This window comes from Diabrotica virgifera, chromosome 1 (assembly GCF_917563875.1).
Source record: "Diabrotica virgifera virgifera chromosome 1, PGI_DIABVI_V3a".
In the NCBI taxonomy this organism is placed as follows: Eukaryota; Metazoa; Arthropoda; class Insecta; order Coleoptera; family Chrysomelidae; genus Diabrotica; species Diabrotica virgifera.
The window spans coordinates 315286542-315312995 of record NC_065443.1 but is presented as its reverse complement, the minus strand read 5'-3'; the positions used below and the strand labels follow the sequence as shown (position 1 = coordinate 315312995).

Below are 26454 nucleotides of genomic sequence, written 5' to 3'. Positions count from 1 at the left end.
ATGTTTTCCGTCCCACATCTCTATTGTGTCCTTATATTCTTCCATTTTGTTTCAATATCTGTAGTGTTCTTATTTTGTTGTTTTATTTCTTGGATACTCTGATTTATTTTATTTCGAGTTTCTTGGTATGTATTTGGTTCTCTTAGTTTATCAATGTATATTTGTGGTCCAGGTCTAGATCTTTTCATTAATGGTTTTCTCAATCTTACATTCATATTTGTTACTACTGGGTTGTGGTCCGAGTTTACATCTGCTCCAGGGTAAGTCTTCACTACTTTAATAGAGTTCTTGTACCTGTTCCTTATCAAGATTTCTATGTCTCCATCTAATTGGTCCGTTATGACAGTTCCCAAATATGTCATTTTGTGAACTTTTCAATTTGAGCCACTTTTTTAGCGGTCTTTTTTCCACTTATGAAACTATCGATAGGTTAAATTAAAGGTGCTTTAAATATAAGACGTAGAAAAATTAATAATATTACTAGATTACTCGTATTATAGTGAAGTCACTATTTTCTAATTGTAAACAAAACTGTATACAATATGGCTATAAACGAGGAATTTTTTGTTCCTAATCTAATGATGACACACAGATTTATACTACTCTATTGTTTAGTTTACTAAAATATGTTTATATGTAAATTTGTAATATAAAAATAGCTCTTAGAACAATGTATGCGTATACACTGAATAGATTAAAAACGGAAACCGCCCACATAATATTGATATTTTATATTTGTACATCCTTTGACTGTGCTTGAACTATTTCAAATATGTATATTATTAATAATAACGCAACAAAATTACACAGATGATTTCTTCTTATTCTTCAAGTGCCATCTCCGGGGACGGAGGTCGGCAATCATCATAGCTATTCGGATTTTAGAGAAGGTTGCTCTGAAAAGTCCATTTGATGTAAATTCGTACCATTCTCTCAGGTTGCACAGCCACGATATTCTGCGTCTCCATGTTCTTCTTTTTCCATGAATCTTTCCCTGCATAATCAGTTGGAGCCAGCTGTATCTCTCTCTACGTGTAATATGTCCAATATTACATGTAAATATGTCCTCCGATACAAAAACAACAACAAGGCAGATTCAGAAGATGAGGATATAAGAGATAACAGAGATGGAGATGAATGCGCACCTACTTATCAGGAATTCATGGAGGTATTAAAACAACTAAAAGTAAACAAAACGCCAGGGCCAGATAAAATCAACAACGAACTGATCGTCAACGGAGGAGAGGAGCTCACGAAACGAATGCACAAGTTAATGGTTACAATTTGGAAGGACGAAAGCATGCCCATAGAATGGAAAAACGGACATATCGCACCAATCTTTAAGAAAGGAGATCCAACTAAATGCTGCAACTACAGAGCAATTATGCTACTAAATACAGCGTATACGATCTATCTATCTATCTAATCAGCCCTAAACATCCATCCTTGGATATAGGCCTCCTCTTCCTTCTTCCATGCCTCTCTATCTTGGGCAATTTGCATCCATTTTGACCCAGTGTGCTTCTTCAGGTCATCTGACCATCGCATTTGTGGCCTTCCCCTTTTTCGTTTGTGGTTCCACGGTCTCTAATGTATAATCGTCTTAGTCCATATTTCATCCTTCTGTCGTAGGGTGTGTCCGGCGAACTTCCATTTAAGCTTTGCTACTTGGGTTGAGACATCCTTCACTTTTGTTTTGTTACGGATCCATTCGTTTCTTTTCCTGTCTGATAGTTTAATGTTCAGCATTTGTCTTTCCTTGGATCTTTCTGTCTTTGCTATTTTTTCCATATTTTCTTTTGTAAACGTCCATGTCTGAGAGCCATATATTAGAACATCGAGTATACATTGATTGAAGACTCTTGTTTTTAGATATTGCGAGTATTCTCTGTTCTTTAGAATATAAGACAGTTTTCCGAATGATGCCCAGGCCAATCTTATTCTTCTCTTTATTTCTTCTAAATATATATACTATATTCTAATCTAGTGATTTGTACTACATATATATATACTCTTTTACTTGTTCTATTCTTGTTTGTGCCACTGTAATTATTAGTTCTTCTTGTTGATTGGTCATGGTTTTTGTTTTAGTGTAATTCATCTTCAGTCCTATCTTTGTCGATTCTCTATCTAGTTCTTCCATCATTCTTTGTAATTCTTCACTTCTTTCTGTTATTAATACAATATCATCAGCATATCGTAAGTGATTCAGATATTGCCCGTTTATGTTTATACCCAAGCCATCCCAGTGTAGTTGTTTGAACACATCTTCTAGAGTCTAGAGCTTGGTTGAATAGCTTGGGCGAGATGGTATCTCCTTGTCTTACTCTTCGCTTTATTTTAATAGGCTCCGTTCATCAAAAGATCGTAAGATCAAAAATAAGATGGGAAGATCAACTGCTAGACGATATATCAAAGATGGAAATTGCAAACTGAAGACAAAAGATTCAGGACCGGAGAGAGTGGAAGAAGATAGTAGAGAAGGCAACATCACAACCTATGAACGACGACCTAAAGGAAACTGAGGATTAATCCACCGCTTGAAATGGATTAAAAGAGCTCATAGTATTTGAGCGACCTATACTCTAACAAAAGTGAACGGTACATATTCCAATTTTCTTGTTTTGATGGTATTTAAGATATCCATTTCTTTATTCCTCTTTCTCAGAACCTCTTTGTTTGTGACGTGTTCTGTCCACGATATTTTCAGAATTCTTCTGTACACCCACAGCTCGAATAATTCTAGTTTTTTCATTGATGCAGCATTCATCTTTGCTCCAACTTCAAATCTCTTGTGCAGAGCACTTTTCTCATTTTGTTAAAATTTTCTTTAGCCTTTTATATTCTGATTTTGATTTTCTGGAAGTAATCACCTGTGGAGTTGATCATTGTGCCAAGATATTGGTCCACTCGTTTGACATTGGATGCGTTCATGAAGATATTCTCGTTATTTCTTTGAGTTTTCGATATTCTCATAAACTTTGTCTTCTTGACATTCATTGTTAGACTGTATTCTTGTCCAAACTCCGCTATTCTTGTCACCAGCCTTTGATGGTCCCCAATATTTTAGGCTAAGATGGCAGTGACATTCGCGTATCTAATGTTGTTAATGGGAACTCCATTTACCTTTATTCCAGCTGTTTCACCCTCAAGAGCCTTTTTCAAGATCTCTTCTGAGTAGGCATTAAAAAGAATTAGCGACAACACGCATCCCTTTCTCACCCCACGTCTGATTTCAATTTCCTCGGACAGCTGATCGTTAACACGTACTTTTGCTCGTTGCTTGTAGTATAAATTAGATATAATCCTGATGTTATTATAGTCCATTTTTGATTTCAAGACATGCAATAATAATTGCTCATGTCGTTCTTTGTCGAATGCTTTATTATAGTCAATAAAACACGCATATATATCTTGACTGACCTCCAGGATTCATTCAACATAAACACGATTCATTCAATATGCACAAAAAAGTTAAAGAAGCTGCAGGCTTATATACACACCTAGAAGAGTTGGGTGTTTGGCAGATAGCCAAGGCAAACCACTGTTAAGTGTGAAAGAAAAACTAGACACGTGGAAGAAATATGTGGAAGTAACTTTTGCAGATAAAAGGTAGAATAACATTGAAGACACTGAATGCCAAACAGGACCCCCGATTACCATTGAAGAAGTCACGTCAGCTATTAAAACAACTAAAGATGGTAAAGCTGTAGGGCCCTACCAGTTTTATGTAGAATTCCTAAAACTTATTAATGAACAAGGATAAAATGGATAACAACTGTATTCAACAAAATATACGTAACTGGAAAAATACCCCAAAGCTGGTTAAAGTCGACCTTCGTAACTACCCAAAAAAGTAAATGCCAAAACATGTGAAGACTACAGAACAATGAGCCACTTACTCAAAACGTTTCTGAAAGTGATACACAGCAGAATATATAGGGTGTCCCAAAAGTAGTGGAACGGTCGAATATTTCGCGAACTAAACATCGGATCGAAAAACTGAAAAATACGTATTCAATCATTTTCAAAAATCTATCCAATGACACCATACACCATCCCCCACTACACTCCCTGGAGGTGAGGTGGGGGGTAACTTTAAAATCTCAAAAGGAAACCCCCAGTTTTTCTTACAGATTTGGATTCCTTACATAAAAGTAAGTAACTTTTATTCAAGACATTTTTTCGAACTGTGGATAGATGGCGCTATAATTGGGAAAAACGATTTATCCTGATACCATAGGTAAATTATAGAGACGGTCTATTATCTCGAGAAATACACTTCCAAATGAGAAACCAAAAAACAGGTTTTTAATATTTTTCGAAAACCTATCGATAAACACCAAAAATGACCCTCCAACCCACCCTCTGGAGACGGGGTGGGGGGTAAATTTAAAATCTTAAATAGCAACCCCCACTTTTTATTGCAGATTCGAATTTGTCATGAAAAATTAAGCAATATTTATTCGAAACATTTTTTAAAATTGCTGATAGATGGCGCTAATAAATCGTGTTTTTCCAATTAAAGCGCCATCTATCAACAATTCTAAAAAATGTTTCGAATAAATGTTGCTTAATTTTTCATGACGAATCCGAATCTGTAATAAAAATTGGGGATTGCTATTTAAGATTTTAAAGTTACCCCCTACCCCACCTCCAGGGGGTGGGTTGGAGGGTCATGTTTAGTGTTATTCGATAGGTTTTCGAAAAGTGTTAAAAACCTTTTTTTTGGTTTCTCATTTGGAAGTGTATTTCTCGAGATATTAGACCGTTTCTATAATTTACCTATGGTATCAGGATAAATCGTTTTTCTCAATTATAGCGCCATCCATCCACAGTTCGAAAAAATGTCTTGAATAAAAGTTGCTTACTTTTACGTAACGAATCCAAATCTGCAAGAAAAACTAGGGGTTTCCATTTGAGATTTTAAAGTTACCCTCCACCCCACCTCCAGGGGGTGTAGTGGGGGTTGGTGTTTGGTGTTATTGGATAGATTTTTGAAAATGATTGAACACGTTTCAGTTTTTCGATCCGATGTTTAGTTCGCGAAATATTCGACCGTTTCACTACTTTTGGGACACCCTGTATAAAAAAATGCGAAGAACAGATATCATGGACGCAGTTTGGATTCCGCGATGTCTTATACACCCGAGAGGCTCTTTTCGTTGTCCAAGTGCTTATGTTAAGATGCAGGGATGTTGACTGCGACGTGTATATTTGTTTTATCGACTACAAAAAGGCGTTTGATAGAGTAAAACATAATAAGCTAATAAACTTCTTGAAAGAAGCGGGAGTAGATGATAGAGACTTGAGAATCATATATAATTTGTATTACAACCAAACTGCCAATATTAAAGTGAATGCCCAATTAACAGAGGCAGTCTCCATAGATAGAGGAGTGAGGCAAGGATGCATCCTGTCCCCGGTGTTGTTTAATATAATATACTCTGAATGTATCTTCGAGCAAGCGCTGGGAGAACTACAGGAAGGCGTATTAGTCAATGGAGTGCGTCTGAACAACATTAGATATGCCGACGACGCTGTAGTTTTTGCAGACAGTCTAGATGGTTTGCAAAGAATAATGTCGCGTGTATCAGATATAAGTAGAGAATACGGACTTGATCTCAATACGAAAAAAACAAAGTACATGGTAGTCAGTAAGCGCGAAATATTAAATACACAGCTTTTGGTTAACCAACAACTAAGTGACAGGGTCGACAGCTACACATACCTTGGTACCAACATAAACAGCTAGTGGGACCACTCAAGTGAAATAAAACAACGCCTAGGAAAAGCGAGATCAGCGTCCAATGAAGTCTCTTTTCAGAAACCACGATTTACCGCTTGCTATCAAAATCTCTGTCATCAGATGCTATGTATTTTCTACGTTATTATACGAAGTAGAGGCCTGGACACTTTCCGAGGCTTCTTTGAGAAAAGTCGGGGCATTCGAGATGTGGTGTTACAGGCGCATTTTGAGAATTTCGTGGATGGATCTGTGACTAATGTTGAGGTTCTACGTAGAATAGGCAAGGAATGCGAGATTATTAACACAATCAAAGAGCGCAAACTAGAATATCTTGGCCATGTTATGAGGAATGAACAGAGATATGGCTTGTTGCAACTCATTCTTCAAGGCAAGGTATTTGGAAAGAGACGACCAGGGAGAAGAAGAATATCTTGGCTTGAAAACCCGAGAAAGTGGCTTAATACATCGACAACCGGACAATTCAGAATAGCAGCAAGCAAAGTTCGGATAGCCATGCTGATCGCCAACATCCGGAACGGCTAGGCACCTTAAGAAGAAGAAAAAGACCTGCAGGAACCTTTGTATAAGTATGTTAAGTGAAAAAAGAGCTTCACGAGTTCCCAGACCTTTGCGAAACCCAAACTGCATATCATTAACCCTTAAACGCCCAAACTTTTTTAGGTTCCATGTACGCCCAAGGGTGGGTAAAAAATGTCCACTTCGAAAATAGCTAATATTATATATTGAGAGTTGTTGGAAATGGATTAAACTTAAGAATCTTATGCTTAATAAACACAGCATCTTTTAAAATATTAATATAAACAATTTACAAACCTTACAACAAAATTACAATGTACACCAAAATTAACATACCAGTAAAAGCCAGTAATTCAGATTTGTCGATTTTCTCCACATTCTTCATTTCAGCCTCCTCATTGGCGGATAATTATGTAAATTATGTAATTATACATCGATAATTATATGGATTATCTTCCTACCAACGAGAAATTATATAGAAACCTTTAGGAACAAGTTTTACCAAGGGTGTACTTTTTATGCCCACCCATATTTAACTCAAGATGCTACTTTTATTTTCAAAAATATCGGTAGAAACAAATTAACATTCGATAAAGATCTGTCTTTTTAACAATAAATAATTTTTAAAAAATTTTTAAACACGTAATAAATATGTTACAAGGGAATACGCATTAGGTGGACATTTTTTACCCACCCTTGGGCGTTTAAGGGTTAATATCTATGTCCAGTTTATGATATATTCGGTTATGGATGACTTTCAATAGCAACTTTAGCACACGGGACATCAAGCTAATGGTGCTGTAGTCGCCACATTCTCTTGCGTTTTTCTTTTTAGGGAGACAAATAAAGATCGACGTTAATCATTCTTTAGATAATATACCTGAGCTATACATTTTGTTCAAGAGTATCACTAAACCATCAATATGCTGCTCATCTATAATTCTTAGTACATACATAGTTCCGAGTTCGATAGGAAGCATGTCAGGTCCAAGGCTTTTTCTGTTATTCATTGTTTTTAATGGGTGTATTATTTCTTCTTGTGTAATATCTGGACAACAACATTATAAACCATTTTATAGGACATTATTTATTTTGTTGCAGGTGGAAGTTTGTATTCTTCGCCTCAAATTCTTCTTGCTGAAAAAGAATACGTTTTGGAAAAAAATGAAAGTTTCACGATTTTCTGCCAAGGAAATAAACCGCTTACGTGGACTTTGCCTTCTCCTAAGGTAAGTGTTTTTTTATTATCGTTAGCATTTTATTATTGTATTAGCATTATAAAAAAATGTTACTTTTGTATTTTTCCTTTTTTATTTCCAAAATAAAGGAAGTGAAAATAATCGTATATTAAAGTCTAACAATAAAACACTGAAAACGTTTGTTTTCTATACTTACACAAAATTTATTATAACTATGTTATTTCTACAGCTGCAATTTCAGATGCAATGATCGGATTTGTACTATTATGGTCTAAAAGATTCTTAACTAAAACAAAAGTTTCTGTAGGAGGAACACTAGGAAAAAGATTTTTTACGTCAAATGAAATTAGTCTGGAGTTGTTGGGCAATTGAAAATGTTGTATTTTATTAACTAGTTCTATTGTATTTTTTACGGTGAATTTAGGTGAACATTTAGAAACTTTTGTTTTAGTTAAGAATCTTTTAGACCATAATAGCATTGTATAACTAGATGCGTAGATAAACAATGATAATAGTACAAATCAGATCATTGTATCTGAAATTTTACACCTTCTTGAAATTTGCATAAATCAAGACTATGTTGAATTCAATAATTCAATAATCAAATATACACAAACAACAATGCAGGACTTACTATGGGTAATCCTCTAAGCCCGTTGCTATCAGATATATTTATGAATCAACATGAAACAACAATTTCTAAACATCCCGTATTTAAACAGTTCTTATATTGGTGGAGATACGTGGATGATATACTAGTATGCTTTACAGGAACTAACAGACAACTTGACCAATTTCTATCATATATTAATTCACTTCATAATAATATTGAGTTTACAATAGAAACAGAACAGAATAACTCCATAAACTTTCTGGATGTAACGATTTCCAGACTACACAACAAACATGAGTTCTCCGTATATCATAAACCTACCCATACTGACACAACTATACACAATTCATCATCCCATCCTACACAACACAAATTAGCAGCCTACCATAGCATGATACATAGACTGACAGAAATTTCCATGACAAAAAATAACTTCGAGATAGAACTAAACATCATTAAACAAATAGCAGTAAACAACGGCTATAACGAACAAACAGTTAACAAAATTTTAAACCAAAAACTCCATAAGAAAACCCTGAAATTAGTGTATCCACCACCGCAGAAAGAACCCAGTACCTTCTGCTCTCTCACATATACTTGTAACAAAAATTTTACCACTTTGCAGTAGTATTTGTTGAACTAAAATGATAAGATGAAATGAATGAAGGAAGGGTGATGAACTGATAATGGAAGTATGTAGAGACAGAGGCAAACTGAATAGAGTTGGCTAGCAAGAGAACAACTTGACACTCAAGGATGGATACGGCTCGTTTGCATGCCTGTCAAAGAACAGTAGCTCAACCTAAAGAGAGATGATGACTAGAAAAGGGAAATCTTAAGATAAAAATATATGTTCAGAAAATAAATTAAATAAATATAATAATATAATAAAAATAGAAGAATATAGAAGATAAATAAAATAGACTGAATTGTGGGCGCCAGAAGTTGGAATGGACCAAACTTCCAGGTATCTTACACTGCTGTAAAATATTCAATATATTAAATTATTAAATTCAAAACTGGGAAAAAAAAAAATAATTGGTATACAAAACAAATAAATATTTATTATATATAACTATCTAGATTATTGACAACCTCTAAGTTATGACAAGTGTAACTATGTAACTCTAAAATGACAATGAGAAATAATTACCTATTGTGATATAAATATAATTACCTATTAAATTATTATTGGAGTAGCTTTCCTAGGAAGCATACCCTCAACTTACATCTAGGTTAAATGACAACCCTTCACCAAATAATAGTACGAATAAAATACGTACAGCCTAATTGAATACTACCTGATAATATAATAATAAAAATACCTAATATAAATAATATTTTTATATAACTCTCAATGAGTTGACGGGTAACAAGTCCCTAAATGAACCAACGTAGTACTGGATACAAAAACCCTTTTATGACTAGTGGTTCTTAATAATAATAATAAGTAAAACTAGTACCGTCCTGAGGGGCTAGGTACTAGGGATTGATTCAAAGTTAATATAAAAAGGAAATGATTGATACGTTAACGTTAAATAATATTTGCAAAAAACTAATAAAAATTGATAAAGTATGAAAGCAAGTTAAATGATTTTAAAGTTAGAGAATTAAGACAATTATATATTTAATTTACATGGGAACAAGTCTAAAATTAATACAAACCAAGGGTAAAGAACATATATGTGGGAAGAATATTCGAGCTCGAAACTTCTACCAAGGAATTATGTAAATTTGGGGAACACTATCAACTTTAGGTATGGCTCTGATAAATTACAGTATACTTATGTTTTTGGAGGAAAGAAAAAATATATGTAATTAAATTATGAAAGTATAAGTATGCTAAATGTCCTGAAAAATTAAAAACAGTATGTCTTTAACCGTTACAAATAAATGTCCCCAAAACAAACCCCTTTTCACAGGTTCCAATGTTCCTTGATGTCTAATACCCAAGTCCGTGGTACGAAGCTAACACCAATGTGGTGTAACGGTCCAACCGTTACTGAAACTGCCCCTCTGAGGGTTGCAGGAAGAAGAACCAAAATAAACAAGATCAAATGGGAGGCTGTATATCCTCCAGACCTGTCCCTTGTCGATTGAACCCTGGAAGTGCCTACCCGTGGTGTTGTTGGGTCTTTACAAGTTCATACGTCGTTTGAGATTTCTCCCGAAGGGCGGTGCAAAATCCTTCTTCTTACAGTTTCATTATATTTCGTCACTTTGATTCAAACACAAACTTAATAAAATAACTGGCAATACAGTAATAATTGAACCATGCGGCTAAAATATAATTTTCTCAATCACTTATTGTAAGAGATTACACCCCCTTCTTGGCACTTCGCAGAGAACAATCACCCTCCTTGCTCCGTTCGACTTGATGACAGCTGGCGACCGGCGTCAATGCCAACTTCAAAAATCTATCAGTGATGCCACAGCACCTAGGTATGACGTCATCCAGAGGATTTTGTGCGAACGGCTTGTTTTAATTACGAGAAAAATAATTTTAACCATAATTAAATAAGGTGTTCCCATTAATAATTACTTAGATAAGTGATGGAACGTCACATTCCTCTCCTACTGGGAGAAAAAAAATTTATTAAATTTTTTTTTTTTTTTTATACTCTAAATATTAAACTAAAGTAGTAGTAGTGTATTATTTCGCGTTGATTCGCCAGATTACAAAATAACCACAAACCAAGGAATAGAGGAAAGCAGGAGAGTCCCTGCAACAGATATCATGACTTACAACAGATGACTCGAAGTCATATTAAAATATCCTCGGCATTGTCTAAAGCCAAAGATAAACTAAATAATTTACTAAAGTTCATAATAACAAATAAATGTCGAATGGGCCCGAAATCCAAAATTGAACTATCCAGGGACATCAGATTTATAAAATGTATATCCAAGGACGAACAACCAGGCAAAGGTGTGAGCCTGTTCGTACAATAACGCAAATAAATATACTGAAGTAAGACCAAAGAAATCAATAACTACAATAAGTGAAGAATCGAACACTTAATCCATATTTGAACTAACAATGGACACCAGATTCGTAATAGCATATCCAGAGAAGAACAATCAGGAAGATTTATGGAACAATTCTCACCAGTGCCAAATAATACAAATAGTAAACATATCAAAGTCATCCAAAAACTCATTAATCAAAATAAATGTGGAATCGGACACTTAATCCAAAGTCGGACTATCAATGGACACCAGATTCATAAAGCATATCCACAGAAGGACGACCAGGAAGATTTATGGACCAATTCACACCAATATTAAATCACATAAATAAATTAGGTATACGTACACCCACATCCGGTAGTACGAGCCTATACAACCAAATAAACAAAATAAGTGAGGAATCGGACACTTAATTCAAAATCGGACTATCAATGGATACCAGATTTATAAGAGCATATCCAAAGAAGAACGATCAGGAAGATTTATGGACCAATTCTCACTAATACTAAACTAAACAAACTAATGTCTAAGGAAAGAAGTGGGAATCTACTAAAAATAAACAATTGATTTGTTCAAACACCTCAAATACTAAACTAAGGAACCTACTATGTATATGGGTAGTCAACAACAACCATACTATGAAGTACGAGACATAATATAAACTAAGTACTTCCCTAACAAATGGTAAACATGTAACTGGAATAATTGGACTAATTACACAAGGATGGTTAGGAAATGCTGCAGACATTTCCCGACCAGAAATAATTTGATGGATAAACATCAGCGTACTCTGCTATGAAAACATAGGTGACGAAATCGGATAGCAGTGATCAGTTGCTGAATTTCGAACCCACGCATTCACTAGGTTACCTAGGAACCCACATTAAGAGTATTGGCTGACTAGTTCTTAAGAAGAAATCCATACATACATCAGAATTCCAACTAATTCCAGAATCATACTGTGTAGGGCATAAGGACATAAATTATTACAAAGTATTTAAGATATCTGTGACAAATGTTGATAAAGTAAACCAATATCAAGTTAAGAACCACCACATCTTTCCAATATGGCAAATCTAATAACAAGATAATAAAAGATACATCTATAAAAAAAAAGTAGGTAATCAAATATCAAAAATACAACATACAACCTGAGAGAAGTAGTGTATAATATTGTTAGTTCCATAGTTCCATACCAAATATCAATATTAAACCAACATACTTGTATGAGCCCATATTCAAATATATAAATATATAATAATCAACAACCCTTCTATACTAAGGGGTGAGGTGTACACTCTATAAGGTACAAGTAGGTTCTTACTAACTGGATAATCCTACTAACAGCATTAGTAATTAATAATGTTGATTCATAATAATTAAAGTGCAACATTAATAATGAAAAAAAAAATGATAAGCTCATACATAAGAGTACTACATAAATAATTAACCTAATGATTCATAAATTGGAAGTCATCTAACAACCATGCCAAAAGATAAAAATGGAGCTATGTACCTGCTCTATCTGGTGAATAAAACATTAAACTAAAATACTGAATCTTAATAAGGATCGAGCTAAAGACAAATAGAGGAAGAAGTTAGCTCAAACAACCCTATAAAGTTAATCTTCTTCCGAAGATGACGAATCAACCTCATCCATGGTGTTATCAGGCAGTAAATCCTTTAGGTGAAATTGTCCAATTCGTCTGTTAGTCGAATTGTCCTTCAATTCATATACTAACGGAGATATTACTTTCACAACCGTACAGGGAATATATTTCTGGCAAAATTTTGCCGAAATAGCATCACCCTTATTAGACTTTACAAAGTTTCGCTTCAACACTCTATCTCCAACGAAGAATCGCAGATCTCTTTTCCTCAAATTATACTGCCGCTGGTTCCTTAAATAGGAAGTTTTTAACTTCTTCCTAATGTCAGAAAAAATTTGAGGTAGAGTCTGGAGATCATCTAAGCGATGAAGGTTATCGGATATCTGAGGGAGGTTTGTGGAAGTGTCTGAGATTGCACCAAAATAGTCACCAGATAAAGCAACATTTCTACCAAAATTGAGATATGCCGGAGAACATTGGGTCACCTCATGGACAGAGGTCCTTATGGCTTGAGCGATGGAATGGATATATTGATCCCAAGCTCTGTGATCTGGGAATGTATAAGACCTAAGGGCTGTGACGATACTGCGATTCACTCTCTCAGTATGATTGGCTTGAGGATGGTAGGCAGCATTATAAAAGGTCTTCTGAACCTTATATTTAGCTAAAAGATCTTTAAAGGCCTTTGATACAAACTGAGGACCGTTGTCACATGACACAATTTGGGGAACACCATACACCAAAAAGACTTGTTCTTCCAAATATTTCAAAATTGCTGGAGTTGTGGCCTGACGAAGAGGACAAACTAAAGGAAATTTGGTGAAATAATCCACAACTACCAAGCAATAGGTATTACCCTTGTAGCTCCGAGGATACGGTCCAATGAGATCCATTGAGATCATCTGCCAAGGAAAATTAATGTTCCTGAAGGACCCCATAAGTCCAGCTTGTGGTAAATTACTTGGTTTACAAGTAGCACAAACCATGCATTTAGAAATGTACTTTTTAATAGACTTCCGCATGCCAGGCCAATAATATAACTCAGCAATACGATGAAAAGTTTTATAAAAACCAAAATGTCCAGCAGTAACTTCATCATGAGACATACGTAATATGTTTTCCCTATTTGGCGTAGGTACAACTATTTTCCAATCTGACATATTGGATAAGGCCTCTATAGGACTTAAGATATGTTTGTAGAGTATATTGTTCTCTACCTTAAAATCGGGATAATTTTGTGGGTCTTGAGTAACCCTATCAATCATATTCTGATACCACTCATCAGGAGTTAATGTGGACAAATCGAATACATTAAGGTCATGGACACGGGAAAGAGCATCAGCAATCACTACACCGTTGGCCTTTCGATGAACAATTTTATATGAATAGGCAGCCAGTTTGCATATCCATCGGGAAAGTCTCTGAGATGGGTTTTTCATACTATGAAGCCATACCAAGGAACTATGGTCCGTAATTATAGTGAAATTACGACCCTCTAAATAATAACGGAATGCTTCCAACCCATGTATGATAGCTAAGAGTTCTTTCTCCGTGGTGGAATAGTTTTTCTGGGCCTTATTTAATTTCTTACTCGTGTAGGCTATGGGATGTTCAGAGCCATCTTTCAACTGAAACAACACGCCACCAGAAGCAGTATTAGAGCAATCAGTCATAAAATAAAAATGCTCGTTAAAATTAGGTGACATCATAACCGGTGCGCTAGTTAAAGCCTCTTTAACGCGCCTAAAAGCTTCATCGGCCTCAGGAGTCCAAGTAATGGTCTGCCCTTTTTTTCTGTTCTTCAAAAGATCAGTAAGAGGTGACAACAAGGTAGAGTACGAAGGTACAAACCGGCGATAATATCCACACATTCCCAATATCCTACGGACTTGGGTGGTGGTCTTAGGTATAGGAAAATTCTTAATAGCAACTATTTTCTCCGGATCAGTCCTTAGACCCTGGTTATCCACAACATAACCCAGAAACTTAAGACTAGGACGACAGAACTGACACTTATCCAAATTAATCGTTAGATTAGCTTCCTTAAGACGTAAGAATAACTTATCTAAAATTTCCATATGAAGGGAAAAATCAGGAGTGACAACCAAAATATCGTCCAAATAATAGAAAACATAGGGCTCTAACTGTGGACCAATGACTAAATCCATCAGACGACACATTGTCTGAGGAGCAGAAACAAGACCAAAAGGCATGGTGACAAACTGGAATAATCCTTTACCACTGACAGCAAAAGCAGTATACTTCTTGCTCTCTTCACTCAGTGGGATCTGTAAGAAGGCCTTAGACAAATCTATCGAAGAGATGTATTTGGCATTCTGAAGTTTGCTCAAAATCACATCAATTCGGGGAATTGGATAAGCATCCCTGTTAGTGGTGATACTGTTTAGTTTTCGACCATCAAAGCAGATCCTGAAGGATCCATCCTTCTTCTTTGTTAACCAGAGTGGGGAACAATAGGACGACGTTGAATGTTCTATGATATTTAAAGCAAGCATCGAATCTACTTCTTTTTCTAAATCTGCCTGCCAGGCTTGAGGTATGGGATACTGATATAATCTGAAAGGAGTAGGATTTCCCACCTCAATAGTGTGAGATATTAATGAAGTACGACCTAGTTTGTCATTTGAAGAAATAGTAGTAAACTGAGAGATCATATTCTCCAATTGCCTTTGTTCAGAACTAGATAAACTGGAAAAATCATGAATAGCACTAAGGGTAGACAGATTAAATTCAGATATGGAAAAAGAAAAATCAGAACAACTTAAGGTGCTATTAAAAGCATTGAAGAAGTCCATACCTAAAATTATAGAATTCTGTACAGAAGGAATAACATAAAATGTAATTTTCCTACATAAATTTGCCACTGTGATTTCAATTTGGAGTTTGCCTGTAATAGATTGGACTGTACCATCTGCAGTAGATACATGCAAAGATGAAATGGGCATAATGGGAATATTAGCATTTTTCAATAAATTTAATGAATGTGCTCCTATCAATGAAATATTAGAGCCACTATCTAATAAAGCTAAACAGGATTGTCCTAAAATTTGAATAGGTAGATATGGCCTATTATCATTTTGTTTCCTAACTAATAAAGAGTTAATATCTAAATCTAAAATATTTGGTTGGATACAACCATTATATGGAACTACTTCACCATCAAAATTATTATTATACTTAACACTACCAATTAAAGAAGAATTTGTGGCTTTGCAACCCTGTGAATCATGTGCGTTCAACGTATCATGACTAAAACTTAATTTCTGGACTGATTTTGATTTGTGGTGTGTGCTTGTTTCCTGAACGATGCCTTCTTCCCTTTCCGATTGGAAGATGGGTTTAAGTTGCTTGGTGTGCTTGGGCCAGCTGTCTCGTTTTCTGATGGGGTTTGATTCCCTGATTGGGTGTTGGACGGAGAAACGCTCAGGGGACGGACCTCCGACATTTCGTTTCCCGAACACTTGAAACAATTTCTTTTGAGGGTATTTTCCCTACCACAACCGTGGCAGAAAATACGAGTTTGAGGGATACCACAATCATTGAACTTATGATTAGACTGGTGACAATTCCAGCAAACAACGGAACTGAAAACAGAAACATTATGTTCAGGGCCCTTATTTTGCCAAGAACGTTGTCTAAAGGAAGTTGGTTGAGAAGAAGAGGTAGAAGAGGGTCGAGATGAAGATGGAGGCTGAGAAGACCAGGATAACGTTTCCTCCAAACGTTTGCACTTTACAGTGAGATCATCAATACTCTGGATGTCCATAAGAGCTAACTGTTGATGGTAAAAAGGTAATAAACATTTTAAGATGATTTTTATTTTGGACAAATCAGATAAAGGAGTGTCTAAACGGCTACACATGCCTAAAATAGTGTTAATGAACATAGTGACAGACTCCCCTGGTTTCTGCTTATGGTTTTTGATTTCATCCAAGAGATCATCCTGGTATGAGTAAGGAAGAAAATCTGACTTCAACTTGCGAACCAGATCAGACCAACAAGATAAATTACCTCTATTATTCATGAACCAGGTAAAAGCAGGACCAGTAAACAATTCAGCTGAAGCAGCAAACAAATTTTCTTCAGAGACACCTCTAGATACACGAAGACATTCGACCTTTTCTAAAAATGTAATCACATCATTGTGCTGTTTTTCACCGGAAAATGAAACACCCCATTTGTGTACTTGCACGGGTTTGGAGTATGTGAAACTAGGAACGAAACTGACTGGAGCATTAGGAGTAGATGTGGCTATGGGGTTAACCTTAGAATCAAGCTCACCCTCCAATGTAAGGATTTTAAGAGAAACAGACTTTTTAAAAGGTTCCTGCTCTTCTGTAGTACACTGTAACAAGTGTACCCGGCCAGAAATATGAGCTAGACGAGATATTAATCTAACATATTCATTGTCCTGTACAGTTCCCCTAAACTTCTCTATTTTCTTCGACAAGCTATCCAACGTTTCGGATATTCCTTTCCGTTGGTCCTCAAAAGGGATATGTACAGCCGAAAGTTGGGTGAAACTCCTATTGCCTGCTTCTTGCTTCAAAGCACCCCGCAGAAGATTGCGTTTTCTATCGACGGTTGCTGACTCCTCTGGTACTACGTCCCTAATTTTCAACTCATAGTCCAATTCGTCCACCAGAAGATGTTCAACTTTAAAAGCACACATGATGAAAGCAAAAATTATTGACAAGCAATCCAAAAGTCAGAAATACGAAATATACTTAAGTTTGTATGCAAAATATATAGGTACGGAGAAAATATTAGCAACACACCAACAAAATCAAAAATGGCCAGCAAAATATATATCAAATAAATACAGTAAATAAGGTATAATCAAGTAAATATAGTACCTAAATATTGGAAAAAAAAATTTTAGCTATTATACTTGTACCCAAAAAAAAAATATGTAAGTATTAACGATCAACTGTACATACAAATACACCACTGGCTGAAGGAGTAAAATTTGCAATAATAATATTATATAATATATATGTTAGTTACTTATACTTCGTTTCAAATTCAACCTAGAATGTAAGCTGTGTGACAACTTATAAAAGAGGTTTCAAAATCTCAACTAATTAATAGATCCAGCAGTGACAGTATACCTGTTAAGTATTAATAAGTAATTAAAAATAAAATAAATCAGAACAGAATGTATAAAAAGATATCAGAAGGGAATAATATAAATAAAAGAAAAAAAATGAACTTAAAGAACTACTGTCTTAGAACCTATAAAAGGTTGGCGCCACGTTGGGCGCCAAATGTAACAAAAATTTTACCACTTTGCAGTAGTATTTGTTGAACTAAAATGATAAGATGAAATGAATGAAGGAAGGGTGATGAACTGATAATGGAAGTATGTAGAGACAGAGGCAAACTGAATAGAGTTGGCTAGCAAGAGAACAACTTGACACTCAAGGATGGATACGGCTCGTTTGCATGCCTGTCAAAGAACAGTAGCTCAACCTAAAGAGAGATGATGACTAGAAAAGGGAAATCTTAAGATAAAAATATATGTTCAGAAAATAAATTAAATAAATATAATAATATAATAAAAATAGAAGAATATAGAAGATAAATAAAATAGACTGAATTGTGGGCGCCAGAAGTTGGAATGGACCAAACTTCCAGGTATCTTACACTGCTGTAAAATATTCAATATATTAAATTATTAAATTCAAAACTGGGAAAAAAAAAAAAATAATTGGTATACAAAACAAATAAATATTTATTATATATAACTATCTAGATTATTGACAACCTCTAAGTTATGACAAGTGTAACTATGTAACTCTAAAATGACAATGAGAAATAATTACCTATTGTGATATAAATATAATTACCTATTAAATTATTATTGGAGTAGCTTTCCTAGGAAGCATACCCTCAACTTACATCTAGGTTAAATGACAACCCTTCACCAAATAATAGTACGAATAAAATACGTACAGCCTAATTGAATACTACCTGATAATATAATAATAAAAATACCTAATATAAATAATATTTTTATATAACTCTCAATGAGTTGACGGGTAACAAGTCCCTAAATGAACCAACGTAGTACTGGATACAAAAACCCTTTTATGACTAGTGGTTCTTAATAATAATAATAAGTAAAACTAGTACCGTCCTGAGGGGCTAGGTACTAGGGATTGATTCAAAGTTAATACAAAAAGGAAATGATTGATACGTTAACGTTAAATAATATTTGCAAAAAACTAATAAAAATTGATAAAGTATGAAAGCAAGTTAAATGATTTTAAAGTTAGAGAATTAAGACAATTATATATTTAATTTACATGGGAACAAGTCTAAAATTAATACAAACCAAGGGTAAAGAACATATATGTGGGAAGAATATTCGAGCTCGAAACTTCTACCAAGGAATTATGTAAATTTGGGGAACACTATCAACTTTAGGTATGGCTCTGATAAATTACAGTATACTTATGTTTTTGGAGGAAAGAAAAAATATATGTAATTAAATTATGAAAGTATAAGTATGCTAAATGTCCTGAAAAATTAAAAACAGTATGTCTTTAACCGTTACAAATAAATGTCCCCAAAACAAACCCCTTTTCACAGGTTCCAATGTTCCTTGATGTCTAATACCCAAGTCCGTGGTACGAAGCTAACACCAATGTGGTGTAACGGTCCAACCGTTACTGAAACTGCCCCTCTGAGGGTTGCAGGAAGAAGAACCAAAATAAACAAGATCAAATGGGAGGCTGTATATCCTCCAGACCTGTCCCTTGTCGATTGAACCCTGGAAGTGCCTACCCGTGGTGTTGTTGGGTCTTTACAAGTTCATACGTCGTTTGAGATTTCTCCCGAAGGGCGGTGCAAAATCCTTCTTCTTACAGTTTCATTATATTTCGTCACTTTGATTCAAACACAAACTTAATAAAATAACTGGCAATACAGTAATAATTGAACCATGCGGCTAAAATATAATTTTCTCAATCACTTATTGTAAGAGATTACACCCCCTTCTTGGCACTTCTCAGAGAACAATCACCCTCCTTGCTCCGTTCGACTTGATGACAGCTGGCGACCGGCGTCAATGCCAACTTCAAAAATCTATCAGTGATGCCACAGCACCTAGGTATGACGTCATCCAGAGGATTTTGTGCGAACGGCTTGTTTTAATTACGAGAAAAATAATTTTAACCATAATTAAATAAGGTGTTCCCATTAATAATTACTTAGATAAGTGATGGAACGTCACATACTGGCAAGATAACAACAAAAATAGCCAGATACATAAAAAAGAAAGGAATAACACCAGCTTTCAGAACTAACAACAACTTAAGCAAATATATTAAGAACAATAAAAGCCGAAAGAGAAAGCAACTACAGAGTGGTGTGTACAAACTAACTTGTGGTGACTGTCCGAAAACGTACATCGGTCAAACTGGCGGAACTTTTGACAAACGGATAGCAGAACACAAAAGGGCATTCAACAATAGAAAAACAGACACTTCTACATACGCACTTCACCTTCTAGACCATAATAATTCTTTCAATGAAGAGTTTCAAATTCTGCATTTTCAAAATAAAGGCCTTAAGCTGTCTTTTTTAGAATCTATGGAAATTAATAAACTGAAAAATACAGATATAATTCTGAATGACCAACTCGAGACAAACAGCCCCACCCCCACTCCTCAACCTCTTCAGTTGAAGACTTAAAAAGGCAAACACATTGTAAACTATATCACTTGAGAAAGGCACTCTGCCGAAACAGCTGTAGTCACTTAGTTATAATAAATTTTGTGGAAGTATAGAAAACAAACGTTTTCAGTGTTTTATTGTTAGATAAAATGAACTTCCATCAAGTAACGGTCGAATCCATCAAGTATATTAAAGTGTGTAATAGTCATTTATGATATAAGTGTTAAAAGTACACGTTTAAGGCACGCATGTTAAAGTTTGCAGAATGAGTGATAGCGAGTTGTGCAATTCACATGAGTGCCTTAAAAATGTACTTTTTAACACGCATATCATACAATATTTTTTCTACAAACGTAATTACAGGACAATATCTACAAAAACTTTTACTAGAACTTGACTGACATTCCATTTTTATATTTTTTGACATTACATCAAAATTGCCTATACGGTCAATACGAACTGCAGTGCCATAAAATTTTTAAAGCACTAGTGCCTTAAAGTAGCATTTTAAACGCTCGTATGGAGTGCTAAAAATTGCATTTTTAACACGGTTGTAGAAAAAGGTATTTTATTTTCCTTAGCTAAGTGCTTTCGACAAAATTGTCATCTTCGGAGCTAACGGTCAATGTAAAAAAATGAGTACCACCAGAGTTGTGTGTGTGCGCATCGCGTTGATCATTAAATAGTGAATGTTAAAAATGCATTACAATATGTAGATCTATTGTTTCAATTGTCTGCTGTGCAACTCCCGGAGGAAAAATAATTAATAAATACATGTAAAACGGCCACTTAAACATTACAAACACATACAATTTTGTTCATGGTAGGGGTATTTCTTCACTCAACCATTACAGTGGAAGAGGAGTAGTTGCCTCAGTCATGGTTGGGTGAAAAACTACCCATACCATGAACAAAATTGTATGTGTTTGTAATGTTTAAGTGGCTGTTTTACATGTATTTATTAATTTTTCATCCTCCGGAGTTGCACAGCAGACAATTGAAACATTAGATCTACGTATTGTAAGGCATTTTTAACATCCAATATCCAATATTCAACGTGATGCGCACATACACAACTCGTAGTGGTATGGTATGTTTAACAGTAAATGGTTGAGTTCAATTAGTTACCACTATAAACATCCTAGATTAACTGATAATTGTATAAAAGGCCCGGTTTCAGGTAAAATTTAAATATGTTTTCTGGTAAAATTTATTTGCTTTATTATGGGAGTACCGTCTAGTCAGTGTTAATTGTCAAAAGACCAACTCTGTCTACCTCGGCTGCTTATCGCTCCGGGTGGGTCTTAACAATGGGCCAGGTCAGATAAATTTAATAATATTTACGACCGCACTAATTGAACTCAACCATTTACTGTTGAACAAACCATACTTTTTTATACATTGACCGTTAACTCCGAAGATGACAATTTTGTCGAAAGCGCTTAGCTAAGGAAAATAAAAAAACTTTACATTGTATGTTAGATTTCAAATTTAATGCTTGCACTCTTGCTAGATTCACCATTTTTCTGATATCATTAGCATATTATTATTGCAATCTTCTCTTCAGTATGATTTCAACCATATAACACTTGGTATTTTATCTAGTAACGAAAGTTTAAATAAATAACACTTAGTGCTAAATAGTTTTAAAGTAATTCAGTAAATCCCAGAGAACAGTAGTTCTCGTCAGTGGCGCACAACCCCCGTACATGCGACACTATATATGTATACACGAAATTTTCGATTTTCTAAATCTGACTGAATTGAAAATTGGGCCAAATCCCATCTTAAGTCGCGTTTACATGATGGCAATTGGCGAGACAATTGTCAGAAGATAACTGACTGGCATGAAATTATTGTCTTCGTGTAAACACTTCAGGCCAATTGCCTTGCCAACTGCCCTCACAATTGGCCCAAAATTCAGTTGTCTCCGGGAGTAGACTGAGGACAATGAGCTGCGCCCAGTGAGCCCCCCACCATTCGAAATCTCAATTGTCGCGAAAATTGGCGCCGTGTGAACGGTGTAGGACAGTAGTGCTGTCTTGTTTTTTGCCAGTTCCCTCTAGATGACGAACAGTCGGCCATGTTTTAGCTGTCTACTGCCATGGCAATAGTTGGCCCCGTGTAAACATCTTCTCTTCCAACTGGACTGGCCTCCGACAATCCGCAACCACGTGATGACAATTGTCTCGCCAATTGCCATCGTGTAAACGCAACTTAAAGTCGTGTTTAGGAACGCGAGTGTTTAGGAAAACACTCGCCCATCCATATAGGTTATTGATTATGTATTTTAGAAAGGAATTACAATGTTAACAGGGTTTTATTGTTTCATATAGTCAACGGACCTCTATATTTGAAAAACCCGCGGAGTGCTACCATCTAATTAGATGCGTTTTTGAGAAAGGAGTGAATTAGTCCCTAGGCATAGGGCGAATTAGAGTGAGTTCTATGCAGATTTAGTGCAAACACGTCTATAGGAAAATTGTTCCAGGTTAAATTTACTATCAAAATATCACATTTTAAAGTCAAAAGCATGTTTTTTACAAAAATATATCCAAAAGAAAAGCAATAAAAAACATGAAAGATAGCAATTTTGTTTTTTGCCCCATAACTTTTTTCCACGGGGTTATAGGTATAGGCATTGCTTCACAGAAAAAAAACTTCCATCCTTTTTCATTAAAATAGCGTTTACTAGAAGTCCCTGTGATTTATAATTTCCAAAATATGATTTTTCAAATTTCGCCACTCACAGCGATTTTGGAATATTTTCCTTGTTACTTCGCAAACGTTGTTCTGTAACTATTTTCTACGCATCTCTAGGTATACGCAATGGTACATTTAGTAGAAAGAGAAGTCAATTACCTTTAAAATGTTCTGTCGTAGAAGGCCGTACGGCTATATTTAAGCAAGATATGGTTTTTCAAAATTTTATAGTTTTAATGATTTTTGATATATTTTACGATTATTTTTAAATTTGTCATTATAACTTCTTTTATTGTATATTTAGATATATACATTGTGCAATGAAAAAGAAAGCTTATTTTCTTTACTTTAAAATGGTGTATTGCAAAAAATTTCTGGCTAATGGCTAATTTTCAACCACGAATAATTCAAAAAGTATTGAGTTTTCAAAAAATAATTATGGAACAGTTTTTGCTTAAAATTAGGTTCTCTAGCCTCTTCCGTGGCTATTTTAACCAAAACATTTTTCACCCCCCGAGAAGGGGTGGGAACCACCCCCAAGATAAAGCGCACATCGGCATAGGGTAGACTTTGTTTCTTGAGCTATTTCCTAGTTACTGTGAAAATATCAAGTAAATCGATGTAGTAGGATGGAATTCGGAGCCAAATACCCTCACTGACTGCCCTATTACGTCCACTGGCAACTTTAACATGGAGAAATTCATAATACTATATTTGCTTACTCATTATTTTTGTATTATTAATCTAATCAAATAATTAATTGCGGTAGTAATAGTAACACATTTATCACCAATAAATATACAGGGTGTCCAGAAACTCTACCGACAAACGAAGACAGGAGATTCCTCAGATAATTTTAAGACAATTTAACCCAATTCACCTAGTCCGAAAATGCTTCCTAAGGGAGCTAGAGCTCTTTTAAGATGGCGCCATGTAATTAGTTTTTCTTAAATACCTCCAGAACGCTTCTATTTAGAAAAACAAAAATTTGTATACATGTTTACTTTCCAGTAATGAATCGATTCCATCCATTGTGAATTTCTAGTACCGGTCATAGGCGTCCGTTTTGGGTAGGGCAACGGTTATTTTATCGCATAACTTTTTGTCTTCAACTTTTAAGCATTTTTGATACTGGATTATTAAATTATGAGGAATTCTAGTACTAAAAGGTACTCTTACTTTAAGTCGGTAGGACACACCGTTTTCTAGAAAAATCGATTTGAAAGTTTTTAGTTGTGGGAATTTGAAAAAAAAAATTGAAAAAAATTAAAAAAAAAACGATATATTTTACCAACTTAAAGCAGAAGTAACTTTTAGTACTCGAATATCTCATAATTGAATAATCTACTGTCAAAAATACTTAAAAATTAAAGACAATAAAATTATGGTATAAAATAACTGTTGACCTACTCAAAACGGACGCCTATGACCGGTACTAGAAATTCGCCATTATTAAAATCGATTAATCTATGTAAAATAAATAAATGTACCAGTTTTCATCTTTCTAAATAGTGTTTTTTTGAATCTTTTTTTTGACTTTCAAATAACGAAAAATTTTCAAATCGATTTTTCTAGAAAACGGTTTATCCTATCGACTTAAAGTAAGAGTACCTTTTGGTACTAGAATACCTCACTATTTAATAATTAAGAGTCAAAAATGCTTAAAAATTAAAGACAAAAAAGTTAGGCGATAAAATAACCGTTGCCCTACCCAAAACGGACGCCTATGACCGGTACTAGAAATTCGCAATGGATAGAATCGATTCATTTCTGGAAAGTAAATACGCACACCAATTTTCGTTTTTCTAAATAGAAGTGTTCTGAAGGTATTTAAGAAAAACTAATGACATGACGCCATCTTCAAAGAGCTCTAGCTCGCTTAGGAAGCATTTTCGGACTAGGTGAATTGGGTTAAATTATCTTAAAATTATTTGAGGAATCTCCTGTCTTCGTTTGTCGGTAGAGTTTCTGGACACCCTGTATATTATCAGAAAAAGAATAACATCACACAAACTTTTGGGGTAGTAGTCACATTCGTTTATTTTCAGTATTTACTTGGTTTAGACTTTGTGATTTCTAGATTTCTAGAATTTGACTAGAAATTTTTGATTTGATCTGTATGCATATCATCGATGACGCATGGGTATTCTTTCATTTTTCCGACTGTATTGGATTTCATTAATGTGCGCAATGCTCCATACTTTTCATTTCCTTTAGCTATTCTTGCCTTTATCTCCCCTTCTTGATGACCATTTTAATCGATTTTGGCTCCCAGGTAATTAATTTCTTATTTATGCCTGCCCAGTTCTTTATATTTCGCAGCCACGACATTTGTGTGCGGCCTACCCCTCTCTTGCGCTCAATCTTTCCTTGGATGATTAGTTGGGAGATTGCGTATTTTTCCACTGTCAAGACTATATTTTACTTTTTTTTAAGAGAGTAATAAAGAAATTAAAATACTGACCCTCGCATTAATAATTAATCACTTATAAAAAAAATTAGTATAAGATTATGGGAGTGCCAGCTTCAAATGTTCGAAATAAAGTCACGAACTATTTTTAAATAGATATTTTTACGTTAATATATACATTATCAATGACAGGTACACAGAATCACATTTTGCTAATTGATTTTAATTATAAATGAGTGCATGTTGAGCTCAGTGGTAACCTAATGGGCTATTAATCGTGAAAATAACTGAAAATTTGTCATATGGGTGTGTTGTGTCGCGAGCCGGTGATATATTTCATCTCACTAACCTATTCATTTTTTTTACAAAATATCATTGTATGTCCTATCTTGTGTCCACTGTATCTTCACCTTTGATATTGCTGTTCTAAGCAGCTCATCGGAGTTACAATTTTACCATTGTCTCAAATTGTTTATACAGTTGTTCTGAAGCTATTTCCTTGTGGCATTTTTATAATTAACTATTTAGATGGGAATAAGCCACAATTAAATCGATAAAAATAATTTTATTAACGTTTCGACGCCCAAATCGGGTGCCGTTTTCAAAATACAAAACACTACTAAATTAAACAAAATTGTGGTTGCTTAGTAAAAAATTCTTCTAATAATTTATTTAGTCTGTGTCATTTATATCGGCAATTCAGACACATACATTTTAAAATAGAAGACTTTAAAATGATATTGGCAATATTTATGAGTTGCGTTCCTGGGACGACTTTACTGAAAGATAGTTCATTCGATTACATGAAATCCACCTCAACCTAAGAATATCCGTCAGAAAAATATCATAGCATGTGATCTGTCTTTAAAAAGACAACCAAATGCAACGGTGACAGTAAAATTCTCGTGTTAGAGATTCCATAGTAAATCACGAGGGAAAACTAGGAAAAAACCTCGTGATAC

At 34.8% G+C, this 26454-nt stretch overlaps 1 protein-coding gene across 3 annotated transcripts in view; it reads left to right on the top strand.

Moving 5' to 3' along the window:
• The window catches only part of LOC114340514 (vascular endothelial growth factor receptor 1), a 194871-nt gene that overhangs the window by 48479 nt on the left and 119938 nt on the right, over positions 1-26454 (top strand). For all 3 annotated transcript variants that reach the window (XM_050653312.1, XM_050653313.1, XM_050653304.1), the window contains exon 2: positions 7388-7515. In XM_050653312.1, coding sequence (XP_050509269.1) covers positions 7388-7515 — 128 coding nt within the window. The remainder of the gene's footprint in view (positions 1-7387; positions 7516-26454) is intronic.